We start from the raw sequence: 15,315 nt of genomic DNA on the forward strand, positions 1-15,315 counted from the left end.
TGTGACCTCATATCTCAAATTTCCCCACTGTGGGACTATTAAAGGATTCTATCAAATCTATCAGGATGCTGCTGGTTTCTATACTATATTGCTCTTGTGGTGGTGAAGCTGTGCTAAAAAGCCATATTCACATCATTCCAGGAATATCAATTGTTTTTTTAACTTTTTTTAGGCTGGATTAATAATACTGCACAGAGAGCCAACTGCTCAGGATAATTTTGGTCTATATATAGTGATTAAGGGGCGGCACGGTGGTGCAGTGGTTGACACTGTTGACTCACAGCAAGAAGGTTCTGGGCTTGAACTCTGCTTCGGCCAGGGCCTTTCTGTGTAGGCTAAACACTCTCTCCCACGACTTCCTCCTCAAGTGCAATGACAGGCAGGTTAGGTAAACTGAGGACTCAAACTTTTCCGTGGGAATGAATGTGAGTGTAAATGGGTATATACCAGACCTGTATCGACTTTTGACCCTTCTTTTCTAACTGATCGATTTTACAGTGTATAGATTATGTGTTTATCATCATTCCTTATTACCCAAGTAAACATCGTCATACATCTGGTTTTCAAGTCAACTTTATTGTCATTCATCCACATACAAAGTAAACGGCTGAACGAAATGACATCTCTCACAGGCGTTATCCTCCATGTGCCCATCCTAATGGTCCCTTGTTCTGACAAACAGTCAAACACCTAATAATGTTAAATTACAAATAAAAGAAAACCCGTAAATATACACATTTGCGAACTAAATTGTAACTTTACAATTATTTTAAAATATGTCAATAAACCTGATTGACACCAGGGATAATAATGAAACTAATGAGATCCATTATTTAAAATAACTCTATTGTGGTAATATGATTAATAGAAAAATAATTTGCATATATCATTCAAAATCCAATATAAACCCATCTACCTCTCTTAGAGAGGGGCCTTGTGCATATATGGCACATATGCCTTGAATAAATGAACAGAAGGTCAACAGGGGCCCACAGTTGATTTTTTCCTATCTATAGTCACCAGGTTGATTAATCTAGTTGTGCTCATAAAACCAGCGTTTAAGCAAAGAAGCACTGTTGCAAGGTTGTAATAATATTCTTGGTGCAGTACAGTTAAGTTCCACCAGTTTTGATGGAGACATACCAACCAATCAGACATGAGCTTTCTGTCGCCATGGCAATAACTGTCGTAGTTGTAAAGTGCCGTTCATTACAATTTCCACATGCTGCCGTTGATATAACATCTCACCTTAGTGATGAGCCAAAATGTCTGCTGTGTGAAAAGACCTATATCAGTTACACCTGTGAGGGTCAATGGGTCCAAATACCTGCAATGACATGTTCAAAAAGTTGAGACTACACCATTTAAACCCAAATAAAGAGGGTTTAATGGAAAACCTGTCAAAGATGACCAGTAAAACCCATTTAACCATTGATGCTGAAGGTAACTTACTGTCTGCTGTAGTAAAAGCTGTCTGAACAAGACTTGTGAAGTGATGAAGACCTCAGTGTCTCTCACAGCTGGAACATACAGTACAGCAGACGTGTTAAAGTACGGGACGCTCTTCACACATACTTGCTGCCTCTGCCTGAGGGTGTTTGACTCTGCTTGACACTCGTGCATCTGAGCCTGGACACTCAGGTTAGGGGATATGTCAACGCATAAGTACTGTGGGACTAGGGTAACTAAAAGATAGACCTGTTCCTATAATACTCCTACTTGTATTGGAGCATTGTTAGGTAAATGAGCAGGACTAATTAAAAAGCTAAGCCAATGACTGACATGTTTAAATACAGGCATATCCTCATTTGGTCCCGGTCGATTAAGAATAGATTTTACTGATCACCTTGGTCAGGCCCCAAACCACATGACAGAAATGTTGAACCCCGATATGAGCCATGCAGCGCACAGCCATAAGGTCTTCAGGTGGGGCCCTTCTTGAGTTTAAATGGGACCTTGCGTGTGTGTGTGTGTGTATTGTCCAAGTATTACTCATGTTTGGACGTAAATCTGTTTACTCAGTCACATTATGGACACTTGGTTTCTTTATGGGGGCAAAAATCAAGTCCCCATAATATAAATAATTTAATTCTATCGTGTGGATATGTTGTAAAGTTAGTAAAGATTAGGTTTATTTGAAGGTTAGGTTATGGTTAAAGTTTGGCTAAGGACTCATGATACACATGTGTATCGATTTTTGTGAAGATCGGTGAATTTGAACACGTTCCGGGGGTCTCGGGGCCATTTTGCCACGCCCATTGAAAATTCCGCCAGAATAAGTAAGTTTTCACCACTTCCTAATTTTCTGCAAATTTTGTTAAGAATTTGAGTATGTTAAAGATCTACAAAGACCAATTTATTTGCCTGAAAAAGAAAAAAAAAAGATAATCCTTTCTATTGTCTGTCAGTGCTCGGGCCCTAATAATAATAATAATAACTCGTTTAGCTGTGGTAACCTTTGAGTCAAATGCTTTGAGTCTGATGGGTTAGGGATTAGCATGGGTCCATATGAGACCCCCCCCTCCTCCTTCTCCTCCTGGTGTGTCTGTGATAACACTTCACTGTAAATACCTCTCACATGTAATGAAACATCCAGTAGTAGGAACCACTCGTGTCTGATCAGTGACATCCTCCAGCCCTGTCTCAGCCCTCGTGAGGCCACTCACTCCCTCCACTTTCATTTTCTACACATTTCACCCTGCGCTCCTCCCATGAAACACGCACACGCACATTTATTTGGTGAGATCCGACAGTGAAGCTGCTTCTCCAGCCCGAGTAGGAGGAAGAAGAGCCCAGACTGTGACAGCCCGGCCTCTCAACACCACGCTCCAATCTGCCGCTGCAGCAGTAGTCGGCGAGCTGAGCCAGGAGCGAACCGGTAGCTGTCTCTCTCTCAGTGTGTGTGTGTCAGTGTCAGTGTGCGAGACCCAGGACACCGAGGCGAGGGGGAGAGCTCATTCCACAACACAGCACTCAGTTCTCCATGGCTCTGTGCAACGGAGACAGCAAGGTCAGTAGCGGCGGGGAGTGTCCGGTACGGGGAGCCGGGGTTGACTTGGCGGTAGGACACCGGGGGTCCGGTGCATCCACTCCCCCGGTTAGTCCCGGCCTGTGTGCACCTCCAGGGGGGAAAGTTAAGGGGAGAATGTAACGTTTGCCAACAGCGCTGAGGAGCACCCAGCACCCTGTCGTGCGCCTGTTACAGTGGTACATGGACATGTTGCTCGTGGCTATGCTAACGTACCGGACAGGACATAGGTCCGCGGTGTTTAGCGTACATATAAGCCGTGACACATGTGTCCTCGGGGAGCGGACGCCTTTCTCTTGTCCATCTAAGACCTTCTGCCTCCAAGCACCGCGTGGGCTTTAGCATGGCTACGCTAACTTTAGCTAACAGGCTAATGCTATCTCGTCCTGTTTATACTATGCGCGAGCTAGCATGTTACACGGGCGGTTCGTGTGCTAGCCAATAGCCGGCTGGCCGCAATTTTGCAATGACAGTGCTTCCAAAAGCCTGTCATGCATTGCGAAAGCTGTTTAGCAGGCACGCTAATATCTTTTTTGAGCTAACTTTAAGCTAACGTAAACGGAAATGTTTGCCTACGTCGCTTCTAAACTAGTATTAGTAGGGGGTTACCGGTCTGACACCCCAAGCTGCCGCTGTGTTACCAGCTGACCCGGTAAAGTTTGCTCTGGGTTTTCTCCTGGTTGTTTTTCAAGAGTCACTGTGCTTGATGACGCGTTGTTTTAAGAGCCTTACGCCACTTTAGACTTTGTATCAGAGGTGCGCCATCAAAGTTGTTTTTAGACATGTCCATGGCGGAAGTGTGTCCCAGCTCCACGTGGGATTCTGTTACTCGTCTTGCAGTGCTCGTCTACCTACTTAAAGTAAAAGCACTTGCTGTTAATGACCTGACCCCTCGTAGCCTGTGTTAGGAATAGTGTGATTTACGCATAGGTTTATGAAATAACCTCCGTACACGCAAAGATGGGAGAGAAACTGAATAACGTGATAAGGCGCTTGACTAATTTGTGGGCTTCATGTGATGCTGCTGATGGGATGAATGACTGCACCACTCCACACGAGTGACTGTCTGTATTGTAGCTCACATGTCCATAATTGTGTTAAGCCTAATTGAGTCCCATTTGCCATGGGGAAGAGGTGCAACAGTTCAGAGTAGAGTGAGTGGGCTGTCTTGTGACCCCACCAAATTGTGAAAGAGATATGTGTGTCCCTGTCAGGGTCCTGTCACCTGGTTAACACAAGTGTACAAAAGGGACATATGGCATTCACACATCTCAAGCAATGTAAACATAACAGCTTGTGTGGTTTTCTTTTCCCGATTGTGGGTCAACAGCTGGAGATCAGCAGCACAGAACAAAATGGGTCATGCGAGGGGGCGGTGGCGATCCTGGATGCCGGGGCCCAGTATGGCAAGGTGATCGACAGGCGGGTGCGAGAGCTGTGTGTACGCTCTGAGATCCTCCCTCTAGAGACCCCGGCCTTTGCTCTCAGAGAACAGGGATACAGGTAAGCATGTGAGGCACAAGCACCAGAGATGTTTATCATTCCTTTTTAGCGTTGTTATTACTGTCCTGACAATATTCATGTTTTGCTATACATTTTGACACTATTGTTAACGATCTCTCCGACCTCCTCAGGGCAATTATTATTTCAGGAGGTCCAGCCTCTGTATATGCAGAAGATGCCCCCTGGTTTGACCCGGCCATATTCACCATTGGGAAGCCTGTCCTTGGGATTTGCTATGGGATGCAGGTATTCATGTACTTTCATGCATCTACGCATTTAACAATGAGAAGCTGTTGAAGTGATTAGGGATACCATCAACCCCATTCAGACCGGGTATTAACATCTTTCATGAGTTATCCGATCACAAATGGTCAGATGTACGTGTTAAGATGCATAGATCACATATTGATCATGAAAGGGAGATTCAGTCACAAGTGGTCTTTGCTTTGGTATTTGCTTTCACTCTGAGTAGCTTTACTGTATTATCACTCAACTCCAGGCTACTGTCCAGCTGTCTTGGGCCAAAGGGGACTTCACCCCCTTCTACAAGGGCAGCTTGACATTCACTGTGGAAGAAGAGAGCGTTGCTTGCTCTGTTTTCCAAACTAGCCTGAAAATGAAAACCAGCAGCTTCTCAAGCACATTTCTCTAAAGTGCAGGTCATTGTGAAATGTTTGGAATCACACTAAAATGTGATCTGTGTCCTAGTGTTGACTTTACTGTGTGTGTGTGTGTTACAGATGATGAATAAAGTGTTTGGTGGAACAGTACACAAAAAGAGTGTACGGGAAGATGGCGTGTTCAGTATTGGACTGGACAACACTTGTTCTCTCTTCAGGTAATTAAGTTTCTATTTCTATACTAATATTACAAATATGTCACAATGAGCAATAAGCTCATTGGTCACATGAAGCTACCCATTCGCACACTTCTTTTAATTTTACAATTGGATACAGGGTTTGGCTATGTTCATTTTTACAGCAGTGGCCAAATGTATATCTGTATTTGCTGATATAGTTCAGGCAGAGAACATGACTGGTACTTTGTAAGAGTTTATTAAATCAGTGAGGACATACTTGATGCAAGAATAACATGAATCCTGTGCACAGAAAACAGCCTCGCAATTCAAATGAGGTTGTGTGATGAAGCAAGTTTTCTTTCCTGGTTTTTCTCAGGACCACATTTACTACATAAGCTGCCGAAGCATTCCTGCAGTCACATATGGTTGTTAGACAAATACTGCGGAGTCTAAAATAGAAAGCTTTTTTCACTGTCTGCCTCTAACCCTTGACATGCACACCCTGAAAACAGTCACCGCACACATAACTATCATACACCACATTCCTTCATCTTATGTCTGTGTCTGTTTGTCCTTACAGAGGCCTTCAGAAGGAGGAACTGGTCCTGCTTACCCATGGAGACAGTGTGGATAAAGTGGCTGATGGCTTTAAAGTGGTGTCCCAATCTGGGAACATCATTGCTGGTGCGGAGCACACTTCAAATTTATTTAGAATCAGATTGTGGTGCATAAAAACAGTCTGATCGTTTTGTTTTGTATAAAGCCTGACACTGTGTGCATGTATTTACATCTTACACAACCTTTGAGAATAATGTGCAATCTCTATTTTGAGTTTGTTGTGTCTTGTACACAGTGGTTATTTTAAAGGCCCAAAATTTGACCGTGGCAGTGTTTACATTCCCGTCATCACGTCTCTGTTTTCCCCAACAGGGATCGCTAACGAACAGAAGAAGCTGTACGGGACCCAGTTTCACCCCGAGGTCGACTTGACAGAGCGAGGCACGGAGATGCTGCGCAACTTCCTCTTTGAGATCGCGGGATGCACAAGTACCTTCACTGTACAGAACCGCCAGCAGACCTGCATCAATGAAATCCAAGAAAAAGTTGGGAAATCTAAAGTGCTGGTGAGTTAAACTGCCTCTGTCTGTCTGTCTGTCTGTGTGTGTGTGTGCGTGCGCGTGTGCGCGTGCGTGTGCGTGGCATTAAGGAAGATTTACTTAAAAAGAAAGAAGCATGTTTTTACCTACAATGGGAGATAAAGCCGAGTTGCTGAGGGTGAATTGTGCTGGCTGCTCAGAAAGTGGTGACAGCAGCAGTCATGTGAAGTTAAGTCGAACCAATTAAACTCTGAAATTAAACCCTGTTCTGTCTGAAAAGAGGTAGTCAGCTCCCTGAGAGGCTTCAAACTGGGCTTCATCTCAGGGGAGTAGGAAGGCGATAAATGAGTGTAGGAAACAGGCACAGGATTTATATTTCTAGAAATACATGCAGCCTCTTCAGTGGCATTTCGGGTACGAGGTTCCCAAAGTTGTTAGCCAGCTAAGTAGAAGCATATTTTACACCCTGGCAATAGATACTACTAACCATAAAATGAGACAATATGACCGGGAAAAACAGTCGTTAATGTGATCGTAAAATAGAAATGTTAGTGGTGTCCCAATTCAGGGCTGACATCCTGAGTAGGGTGCATTTGAAGACAGATGTCATCACAGTGGTGTGACTAGACTGTCCCATTTCAAAGGGTCCTTCACAAGTGGCTGAAAAATATGACTTTCTCAGGCCAACCTATCCAAGGATTCATTGCACTGCAGTGACAAAGCTAAGAAGCTAGCTATTCAGGTGGCTGAGCAGCAGTAAGTGCAGTAGCTCAAAGTAGCTGGTGACCAATCTAATTTCAGTTCTGCCTGCGCTGACTATGAAGACCACACTTTTGACAGCTGAATTATGAGATTGCATTTGATATTGTGGTTGACTGTTGGCAAGTGGTCCAGTGTTTACCTGGCGAATTTGTTCCCGGTCGAGCAAGATCACACATCCTCATTTAAAGATGTTGTTTGGGAACATATCCTCAGGTGCTTCTGAGTGGCGGAGTGGACTCCACAGTGTGCACAGCCCTCCTCAACAAAGCTCTGAACCCGGACCAGGTGATCGCGGTTCACATTGACAATGGCTTCATGAGGAAGAGGGAGAGTCAGAGTGTGGAGGAGGCCCTCACCAAGCTGGGTATCAAACTTAAAGGTAGGTGACTAAGTAGAGATGGTACAGTTAGAACTGACAGGTCTATATAAAGACTTCAAGATGGGAACTTGTCGACATAATGAAATGTGCTCTTGTGATTTTAGGTGTTAATCTAATTGAAATTTATCAAGAAGTGAAATCAGAAACCTATTAGAGTCAAATTAGAGCTTCTTTTAGGCTTTGTATTGCCATTCTTGGTAATTGATGTTATTTTGCCATTTGATAAACTGAAGGAATTATCAGCACAGATGATTTGTATCAGCCTTAGATGTAACTGGATAAAGATCTGAGATGTGGGTTTTTGTGTCTCTCGTAAACCCACGTGTGTCTTCTGCCTCTCCTTCTCTCCCCTATCACTGCACTCCTCAGTGGTGAACGCAGCTCACACCTTCTACAATGGAACGACAACCCTTCCCATCTCTGACGAGGACAGGACGCCACGGAAACGCATCAGCAAGACCCTGAACATGACCACCAACCCTGAGGAGAAGAGGAAAATTATTGGAGACACATTTGTCAAAGTGGGTTTAAGGTTTTGATCGATTATTTCTATGAAACGTACTAAATAATGTTTTTATTATAGCTATATTTTAATCTTAACCTGTCTTGTTACTGTACATATCATCTTTAATCACATCATCTCTTCAGCTGCACATTTATATGATATGGTTTCTTTGTTTGTGATTCACTAGTTTACTGTTGTACCTGACCTAATGACTTGTCATGCGTCACAGGTGGCGAATGAAGTGATAGGAGAGATGAATCTGAAGCCAGAGGAGGTTTTCCTGGCCCAGGGTACCTTGAGGCCCGATCTTATCGAGAGTGCCTCTCCTCTCGCCAGTGGCAAGGCGGAGGTCATCAAAACGCACCACAACGACACCGAGCTCATCCGCAAACTCAGAGATGAGGTATTTGCTCATACACTGTTTTTTTTAATGGTTTGTTCTGCTGCAATGTATGAGTATAGAAATAATGTGCCTTTCAGAGATGTTTACACTTATGCTTAAGGTCCTAAATCTCATAACTTCCTCCCTCATAAACATTATCTAGAACAATTTTATCGAGATACTTCCAAATTACCTATTTGGAAGCTAATGAAATTACTTTTTTGACTATTGACAGTAAATCCCTTATTTTACACTTGTATGGCAGAATGATGACATATTTGTAAACATCCCTTTTTTTTTTTATTAGAAGTTAATCTATAATCCTTTATTCTTCAAAGAGAACGCATTCTTAATTCATGGTTAAAGATTTAAATTCACTCAAGGCAGCACCGAGGTGACTGTTCTTTTTTGCTCAGTTCTTCTGCATAAACGCTATGCAACACGAACATATCCCTGACTCCCCCACGGCTGCAGTGCTGATTCCACTTGTTTTATGATCCTCCAGGGAAAAGTTATCGAACCGTTGAAAGATTTCCACAAAGATGAGGTCAGAGCGCTGGGGAGGGAGCTGGGCTTACCAGAAGAGATTGTCTCCCGACACCCTTTCCCTGGCAAGTACAGAAACGCACACTTCTATGATATTACAGCTTTGACAGAATTGTACAAAGGTGATTTTTATCAACACAAGACTGAGCAATGTTGCCTTTTCATTGTCTCCTTTCTGTCTCTTTCTCTGATTCTTAGTTAATCAGACAGTCTCGAATCTGTCAAAAATAACTCCTGCATTTTCAAAAAACTGTTTCTCTCACTTTGCTCCCTTTTAGGTCCTGGTTTGTCTATCAGAGTGATTTGTGCAGAGGAACCATACGTCTGTAAGGATTTTGCTGAAACAAACAACATCCTCAAAATCATCACAGACTTCTCTGCCAGTATCAAAAAGGTACAGAACAACACTAACTCAAAAGAAAGTGTAATGAAGGGGTGGTGTACAGCTCACCTGGCAGAGCTGCTGCCCCATGAGGCCCCTCTGCAGCGACCCGAATTTGATTCCAGCCTGTGGTCCTTTGCTGCGTGTCTTCCCCCATTCTCTCTGCCCCCCTTTCACCACTAGACTCCCTCTGTCCTATCTAATGAATATGTACTGACTATTTGGATGACCTTTGTTTGTGGAGACTATTCTAACAGAATCCCACTTCATGCAATTACAACTAATGGGAAGAGACAACTGATATATCAATTTGTATGCCAGCGTTTGCAGTGACTCATGCACATTTTTATTTATTAACTGAATCACTGTTTACTAAAAACACCTCTGTGAGCTGCTGACACTTTAAATATCCTGACATCAGATATTTTAGGTTGTTTGCAGATCCTGACAAATCAACAGATGCAGGACTGAGGTAGATCCTCAGTGATCCTGCAAATATGACTTTATTTCTGAGGTAGAAACTCAGGCCAGTTGTAATCTTTAGAAATAAAAATACCAGGTGGCTGTTTGAATAAAATAAGGCATTACAGTGGAAGCTCTGCCCACACACCAGACAAGAAGACATCGGCTGCCTTCATATAATCAAAGACTTATAATGTGCAGCCTCTGCTGGTTGGGTTAACAGATTGCTTCATAAGCCTTAAATCATGGTAATGGTAGAAAAGCCTTATACTAGTTGAGATGATTTGAGATTTTTCTCATTTGGTTTTGATTCTTGGTTTATCACTAGGTCAAACTAAGGCCAAATGTGAAGAACAGAAATTAAACATTAGCTTTAGTAAGATTTTGAGTTTGCTACAGGTTGTCTGACACTATAACTGAGGTACAGGAAAGCTTTTCAGTAGAAGAATAATTTAATGTTTCTGTTTATAAGAGTTTATCTTCATTTTAATCAAGTATTTCTACTTTGACACTGGAAATCAAGGTTTTTGTGGATAATCTGACAAAGTTGATGAACATCTGAAAGTCCTTTGTTCAGCAGTTTCAATGCTTCATGAGACGTTTCATATGAGAAATTGAATTTATCTGTTCATTAAAAGTATTGATGAGTTGAAAGAACTGTGACCTGTTTGAGGAAGCTGCCGTCACAATCAGCGTCTTTGTTTCTCCTCTCCAGCCCCACACTCTGCTGCAGAGAGTCAAGTCGTGCATATCAGACGAGGAAGAGGAGAAGCTCATGCAGATCACCAGCCTTCATTCACTCAATGCCTTCCTGCTGCCCATCAAAACTGTCGGCGTCCAGGTAACCAGCCTCATCACATCTCACCAGTTGCACTAAATGTATAAGTTTTCTGTTCTCTATCCCATTGACTCAGCAATCTAAGGCAATAATAATGGGGACGGAAATGTAGCCAGTCAGGTTAAACTCACAGTTCAGTCGTTACTGAAGTGTAATATTTATTTTCATATAAAAACCTTGTAAAATGGCTTTTACCAACAAGTTTAGGATTCAAAGACTCATTCTACTTAATCTGATATTTAATCTAAAATTCTATCATAAATTGCACAAGTGACATTATTGCATAGGTGGCTTTAAGGTCTTCACATTGACTTCTCTACCAGGATGTGGACAATAGTTAAAGGAATACATTTATGAATTTGTTATTTTAAAGTAGAGCTCATACAGCTGCAGCTTAAAGGCTCAAGTAAAAAACACTTTTAAAGGTTTATGTATTTTTTGAGTAATTTTACATATGTGGATAATTCACATTATCTAACTAATGTTTTATTTAAGGCTGTGAAGACCTAAAACAGTGTCTCATGTGCTATAACTATAACATCTTTGTTACCCATCAGACACACACAGAGGTGTCTCTTTGTCCAGCCAACGGGATCAGTTTGTAACTGTTGTGGCATAGATCTATTTTTTTCTCACTTTCTGGAAGTTTATACTGAGCTTCTGTGTTGTTTGGAGAGAACAGTGGTTACAACCACTTGCCTCCCCCAGTCATCACAGTCAGTGACTGTGTGTCTGTGTGGGTGTGTCCTGTCACTTCCTGTTTGAAGTTGCAGTTTTAAATTTAGCATAAACCTCAAATTGTAGGGCAGACAGGAGACTGTCTGCAAACACAGGGAGGTTTCCCTGCCTGGGTGATTAGTTGAACTGAAAACAGACACATTTATTTATAGAAACTTAACTACTAATCATGCGTTTGTTGACGGCTTGTGTTTTCTTATTTGTTGTTTTATTTGTCGTTCAATGAAAACTTAAGCTTAAAAAAAATTCTCTGTCTCAGGGGGATTGCCGATCCTACAGTTACGTGTGCGGTATCACAAGTAAAGAATCTCCACACTGGGAATCTCTTATGTTCCTGTCCAGACTCATCCCTCGCATGTGCCATAGCATCAATAGGTAATACACAAATCTCGCAGTGATACACCACGTTCAACAGTCAGCCCTGCCTGTGGTCAGCAGAACAGACAGACCCATTCATGCGTGTATTCATGCGTTTCTCTTTCCAGAGTTGTGTATGTATTTGGGTCCCACGTGAAGGAGCCTCCAACAGACATTACTCCAACCTTCCTGACCACAGGCGTTCTGAGCACGCTCCGACAGGCTGACTTTGTAGCTCACTCTATTCTTAGAGAGTCTGGTAAGTGTGTTTATCTAAGAAACTTCTGATATTTTAAGTTAGGCCTATGTATTGAATCAAAACAGACTATTTGGGATGTTTTTTGTTGGATGAATATATGTAAGCTATACACACATGCATAACCCCACTAGTGCACTTATGTGCATAGTAACAGCCATAAAGGGAATTTCACGTCTCCAGAGGCAAAGCAAATAGGAATTTTAAATGTTCCAGTGAAACGACCACTGGTTTTACTTCTCTATTTTATTGTGCTGATGTGATTAAAATGGCTTCAAAGAAAAAAATGTCCACTCTTCTCAAAATCCTAGTACTTTATTAATATATTTCCGACAGCCCTGTTTTTTTCCATGCTGACACCCAGTCAAGGCATCATTAGTTAAATAGACAGAATCTATTTAAGAAGATATTAACTCATCTTAAGGCATGAAGGTATAAAGAACCAGCACCTGAGTCTGCATCCTTTCATGGTCCAGATAATTTAGACTCAAGTTATTGGCATTGTCAAATGGACAAATGCTATGTGACTATTTATTTTTCCGAACAGAGAAGGTGAAGCTATATTGGTCTTTTCAATTATTACAATTTGTCAAAGCAGCATTACGATCTTTCATTTCGGCTTTTTTTTCTTTCAGGCTTCTCCGGTAAAATCAGCCAGATGCCAGTCATCCTAACCCCCCTGCACTTTGACCGTGACCCACTGCAAAAGCAGCCGTCCTGCCGGCGCTCTGTGGTGGTCCGCACTTTCATCACCAGCGACTTCATGACTGGCATCCCCGCTATGCCGGGCAACCAAATCCCAGAGGAGGTATACAATGATTTACTCTTAGTGTTTGCCCGATAGTTGGTGGCATCATCTTACCACCATCGGTGCCAACTTGAGGGCCAAGAGCGTTACTCAACTCAAGAATTAAACAAAGGGGCGGTTGTAAGTGTTGTCTGTTTTTATTTCCCCAGGTGGTGCTGAAGATGGTCAATGAGATCAAGAAGATCCCAGGTATCTCCAGAGTCATGTATGATCTGACTTCCAAACCACCGGGCACCACAGAGTGGGAGTAAAACACCACGCGACGTCACACCGACAGGACACGCACTCACACACGATGCACAAAACACACTCAACAGATATCAGAGAGGGCTGGTGAACTCCTCCTTTTCTTCTGTCCTTCCTCCCTTCCAACCTTTTTCCCACCTCTCCACTCCTCACCCCTCTCCCCTTCCCCCTCCCTCTTTAACATTCCTATGGAAGGCAGACTGTACTGTGACGGGTGCACGCGCAAAGGTGCTCCCGCTCTGCTCTCCCCACCACTCCTCCCTGGTCTTAATATTTTTGGGCGATAGGGATTGATTTATGTCGGTTATTGATAATGTATTTTTTTGTTCCATGTTTTTCCTCTCTATGACAAAAAGATAAAATTGCTGCTTCCTTTTTGGAGGTAAAGCCATTAAAGGCGAGCGGCGAGAAGCTGTGAAAGTCCAGAACGTGGACTTTATGTTGTGCCTCAGGTTAAGGGATGAGCTTGACATGAAATAAGCAAAACCATAGTGTGACGAAAAGAGAAAGAAAAACAGTGGAGGGAGGACTTGCAACTCTTCAGCAATTGTTTTCTGCCTTTTCTTTTTTTGGTCGTATGTTTTCCGTTGTATTACCGTAGGTCAGAATGTTCTCCGCCTAAAGACTATCCTCTCTATTTGTTCGTTATCACTCTCTGCCTGTATACTGTGCTCTGAAGAAGGTTGTCTGAGCGGACATTAACCTGCACAGACGATCCGAATGACCAATCAACAGTTTTTAAGCTTTTTGTTTTGCCAAAAGTAGAATATGCCGTGGTGATGTATAACATTGTGGGCTCCTCAGGCGACGACGCTGTACCTGCTGTGGTCAGCCGTCAATGAGAAGAGCTTCAGTATGATGACTGGTGTGCAGCTGTGCAGGAGGCCAATATGATGGGTAATGTTTATTGTGCCTGTTCTATTGTTTTTGTTTTAGTTTTTTGCTTTGTTGGTTGTTTTCTTTGGTGTAACCCGACAAGGTACTATTGCCGTTTCCAGAAAAGAGGATATAACACTGTTCCTCCTCATGCTGCAATATGTATGCTTTTTATGAAGACTAAAAACAACAAATAACAAAATTATAATTACATTAGAGTTTATAAGCACATGTGTAAATTGCTTTTCATCATTATTGGTTGCCCTTTGTTGTGCAGGGGCATATTTTTCACATCCCTTCTTTTTCTTTATTCACCCATAATTCCTGTGTGCTTGATCAGCACAACAGCATAAAACATCCGGTGGGAACTTAACCGAAGGTGTGTCACTGTGTCGTGTCAAAGGTCAGGTTAAGAGCTCCGTCTGTGGCCATCTCTAGCATTAGGGTTCACTGTGTCTCAGAATGGCATTATCGAGTCATGTAATTTCTGTTCTGTACAGCATCTTAATCTCTATTCTTGTCATTTAGACCTCAGTGAATTCAGTGCTCAGGTTTAACTGAGTTTTAAAAAGTGTACCCACCCCCCCTGTTAGAGGCATTTCACCCACTGGTCCTCTCGCCTCCAACTGTTTGTTCGTGCCTCTCCCTCTCTGTTATATCATCATCCCTCCCATTTTAGTGGCAAAATACTCCTAATTCAAAAATAAATGGTTTTCCTCTAACTTGTCTTAACTGCTATAAGTGTTTTCCCTCATTTCTGCCTTTTTTTATGTGTGTTTCAGTTGCATCCGTCTCCATAGAAAACAGCTTGATAATAACGGACATAGCATTTTGTAGTTGGATTTAACTGCAGTATTGATAAGATTAAGTTATGCAACTGTCTGTTTTTTTGTTTTTATTTTCGTTCAACAATGCTCGTTCTCCTTAGTAATGTGCCTCAAACCAAGCCACTGCATGCAGTTTCAACTATGACGACATTTGTACAATGGAAAACTGAGCTTTAATAAAGATCTCCATGTTGAAACTTCTCACATCTGTCATGAACAGCTCATCTATTGTAGACTTCTCTATAAATGTATTTAGTTTATCCACTTTATCACTGAAATATGGATCACTTACTAAATATTTAACTTGTGTCTGCGGAGAGTCACCTTTGGAAGCACTTATATTAGAGTAAGGATGAGCTGATAGAATATTTTGCCAATACAATATAATGTATACATCATTCTCGCTCAAATGTCAAATTTTTTATGCTGTTCCTGTGTTTAAACGGCAATGAACAATTACTCTTGATCCATCCATCTCTATGGCATGTATCTGTCTTATAATGCAGCCTTTTGTAGTTTGTAAT

At 42.2% G+C, this 15,315-nt stretch overlaps 1 protein-coding gene across 2 annotated transcripts; it reads left to right on the forward strand.

The window, feature by feature from the left end:
• The first annotated feature begins 2,647 nt into the window (after positions 1-2,647).
• Positions 2,648-14,995, forward strand: gmps (guanine monophosphate synthase). 2 transcript variants are annotated; one of them, XM_053422944.1, is made up of 16 exons: positions 2,648-3,097; positions 4,359-4,531; positions 4,663-4,777; positions 5,272-5,369; positions 5,911-6,014; positions 6,261-6,454; positions 7,403-7,568; positions 7,938-8,089; positions 8,303-8,476; positions 8,961-9,066; positions 9,280-9,395; positions 10,561-10,686; positions 11,681-11,796; positions 11,907-12,037; positions 12,670-12,842; positions 12,992-14,995. In XM_053422944.1, exons 1-16 carry the CDS (start codon positions 2,984-2,986, stop codon positions 13,091-13,093), a joined length of 2,160 nt encoding a protein of 719 aa, XP_053278919.1. In that variant the 5' UTR covers positions 2,648-2,983; the 3' UTR covers positions 13,094-14,995. The 2 variants fall into 2 exon arrangements, with proteins under 2 accessions (XP_053278919.1, XP_053278920.1); XM_053422945.1 differs by having other exon boundaries at positions 2,654-3,010.
• The last annotated feature ends 320 nt before the right edge of the window (positions 14,996-15,315 follow it).

The sequence above is a fragment of the Pleuronectes platessa genome, chromosome 5 (assembly GCF_947347685.1).
Source record: "Pleuronectes platessa chromosome 5, fPlePla1.1, whole genome shotgun sequence".
NCBI lineage: Eukaryota > Metazoa > Chordata > Actinopteri > Pleuronectiformes > Pleuronectidae > Pleuronectes > Pleuronectes platessa.

Coding starts and splice junctions, on each gene's coding strand:
- gmps (XM_053422944.1), top strand. CDS start 2,984: ATGGCTCTGTGCAACGGAGACAGCAAGGTCAGTAGCGGCGGGGAGTGT. Junction 3,098..4,358: donor CCGGTGCATCCACTCCCCCG/GTTAGTCCCGGC, acceptor GTGGGTCAACAG/CTGGAGATCAGCAGCACAGA. Junction 12,038..12,669: donor CTCTATTCTTAGAGAGTCTG/GTAAGTGTGTTT, acceptor TTTTTCTTTCAG/GCTTCTCCGGTAAAATCAGC.